At 41.8% G+C, this 2,798-nt stretch overlaps 1 protein-coding gene across 2 annotated transcripts in view; it reads right to left on the reverse strand.

Moving 5' to 3' along the window:
- LOC107089925 (tyrosine-protein kinase CSK) overlaps positions 1–2,798 on the reverse strand; it is a 24,681-nt gene that overhangs the window by 19,475 nt on the left and 2,408 nt on the right. Inside the window, exons 2-3 of one of the 2 annotated variants that reach the window (XM_015382990.1) lie at positions 1,698–1,814; positions 864–976 (exon numbers count right to left, since the gene is read on the reverse strand). In XM_015382990.1, coding sequence (XP_015238476.1) covers positions 864–976; positions 1,698–1,814 — 230 coding nt within the window. The remainder of the gene's footprint in view (positions 1–863; positions 977–1,697; positions 1,815–2,798) is intronic. The other variant, XM_015382991.1, reaches the window with a different exon arrangement.

Genomic DNA, 2,798 nt, shown 5'->3' on the forward strand with positions numbered 1-2,798 from the left:
ATATATATATATATATATATATATAATCCTAGTAGCATAACAGGAGTAAAGGCATGTTACCCTCAGACCGGCTCCAATCTCACAAGCGCACGCCAACATGCCCCAGCTGGATGACCCAGTTGACACTGGTGCAGACAGACGACAGCAAAGAGGCTGCAGCTTTCAGCAGCAGCAAATGAACAAACACAGCGGGAGCAGCAGCCTGTTTTAATGCTTCCTGTTGGAGAGTCAGCGGCTGTGAGCTAAACAGGCAACGCTGACAGGGACAGTAACTATTAGGGTCAACGATCTGATGGCTGATTTCAGAATAACAGATTACTTACAGGAGATATCACCTTTATATAAAATAAAATAAGGACAGCCAAAAAGGCAACTAACTGCCAATTTCATTAATAATGAAAAACATGAAAAAACAGAAAGTTACAGATGGCGACTACAGTTAAACTTTCCCCCCTTTCATTTTATGAATAGACAGATTATTCTGAAGTTTTCAGGGCATTCAGCAATTTTCTTGTCAGTTCTTCTGTCTCTTGATTTGCACGCCGTTTCCATGCGGTTGTCCTCTTTTTGACTTGCCACATTTTCAAAGAGCCGCAGATGCAGCACCCAGATGCTGCAGGCCTCAGAGACAGATGATAAAGATGAGAAGAGACACAATAAAGGTGGAATTTCCATGGAGCTGTGTTCCCCCTCCGCTTCGGGAGACACTCATTCACACAGCTGGGCAGCAGGCTCTGGGACAAATGTGCACAATGTGCAACCCATGTCCCATGCCTGCAGTCTTTATTCTGTAGAGTTTGTTTTAAGAACACCCAGCTGCTTTTACAACACATAATATGCTCCATTAGCACTCTGGTACTCACGGCATAAGACTGAGCTTCCCTCCTGATTTGACTCCTTCTCTTTTCTGGACATAGTTGGCTGGGATGGTGCCCTCTCTGCCCACAGTGTTTCTTGCTTTGTACCAGTTTGGATCCTAAAAGGGTTAAACACCAAAACAGTTGACTTATATCTGGAAGGCGGGGGGGTAATGAGTAAACCATCCCAATAGTCAAATGAAATGACTGCTGGTTGGAAAATCCTATTAGTGTGCTGAAATTGTTGGAGTCAGTAATAATTACTAAGAGTAACGATCAGATTTTCAATCTTGAACTGCTTTTCTGCTGCTAATTAAAAGAAAAAAGGAATAAAGGTCCTGTCCAAACTGCTCCTTATTGCTGCAGCTGGTGGCTAATATCCATGAAATATCAGAAGCTGATGGGTTTGAAATGTTTTTTTAAATTTCTTTTAGTTTTAATTAAGTTAATTTATCTGAAAAAAGAAATTGCAGAAAACCTTAAAGTCATACATTAGAACTTTTAATCTCATAAACAATTATTTGACATTAGAAAGTTGATTATTTGTTTACATCGCTAAGGCAAACACACAACACCATCTATATGATAAATAATGGTCCAGTTCTGAGGCTCATATACCCACTGTTTGTTCCTTTGGGCGCAGACATGGGTCAGCATGGACCGGTCTGCAGCTATTTAGGCAGCAAACTGCATTTCACTGACTCCTCTCTATCAAAACCAGCCTGTTGCCTTTTAAATTGAACACTGTCCTAATTAAGACTACAGCTCTTATTTGTTCCATCTTGTGAAATGGGTTTATGTATGTTTTTCTAAACATTAGTCTCTCTGAGGTTTTCTTACCCTGGTGACTCCAATAATGGTCAGCACATCTCCTTTACAGAAAGGCAGGTCCTGTTCAGTGCCAGGCTTGAAGTTATACTTGGCCACGCACTCTGTGCCGGACGACCATGGCACCTGCTATGCAGAAAAATCACAAAAAGAAAGACCTCTGATTAGTGGAGCTCAGTGCAGATAGAGAATAAAGCTGAAAGTCATAATAAACAGATGTTATTTTAATAAATGTCACTACAGAACTTCTAAACACTCAAAGCTGAAACTTTATAACTGCACAGAATGTTGCATGAACGCTAAACAAAGGGAAAGAAATGATCTGTGTGCAGCTCTATGCATTCAGTGCCTGTAGTAAACACTGTGCGGTGGGGGAGGGGAGGATGTAGTGTTTGAATTTTCATATCCTTAAAACTGCTGAAATAGTTTCCTCTGAAAGCTCCACATGAAATCATCCTTAAATAAAGTGGATACCATGAAATAAGATACAGCAGGTGTTGGTCAGTGGCTTTGTTCCCCAGAAGAAACAAAGAATAAATCAGGCAGAACATCACAGACTGGAAATTAAAAATAAGGATATAAACAACTGCATTAACTTTATAACAAAAACCCAAGTGAATTCTTTACAGCCATCTAGGTTTTCCTCTAGGATGCTTAAGTTTGATCTAGAAGTCTCAAAAAGCACAATCTCTGAAATAGGGCTGCAACAACGAATCGATAAAAATCGACTTTTAAAAGCGTTGGCAACGAATTTCATCATCGATTAGTTGTGTCGCGCGATTAATGCGTCATCCGCCGCCGCCATCATCACTGCCACTTGACTGAAAAGGGGGAAGAAAAAAAAAAAATACGGCAGAGCGAGCCAGCGCTGCAGGTGCGCAGTGTTGCCAACTCAGCGACTTTGTCCCTATATTTAGCGACTTTTCAGACCCCTCCAGCGACTATTCTTTAAAAAAAGCCACTAGCGACAAATCTGGCGACTTTTGGAGACTCTTACATGAAAGCATGTATCGTTCCTAACCTTGTCCTGCAGCAGCAGCTGCTGCCGTGAGGCGCCTCCCCCATCCCAACCCTGTTCTCCCGCAGGAGTCCCTCTCAGCGCTGCAGTCAGAG

This window comes from Cyprinodon variegatus, unplaced genomic scaffold, assembly GCF_000732505.1.
Source record: "Cyprinodon variegatus isolate N-32 unplaced genomic scaffold, C_variegatus-1.0 Scaffold271, whole genome shotgun sequence".
NCBI lineage: Eukaryota > Metazoa > Chordata > Actinopteri > Cyprinodontiformes > Cyprinodontidae > Cyprinodon > Cyprinodon variegatus.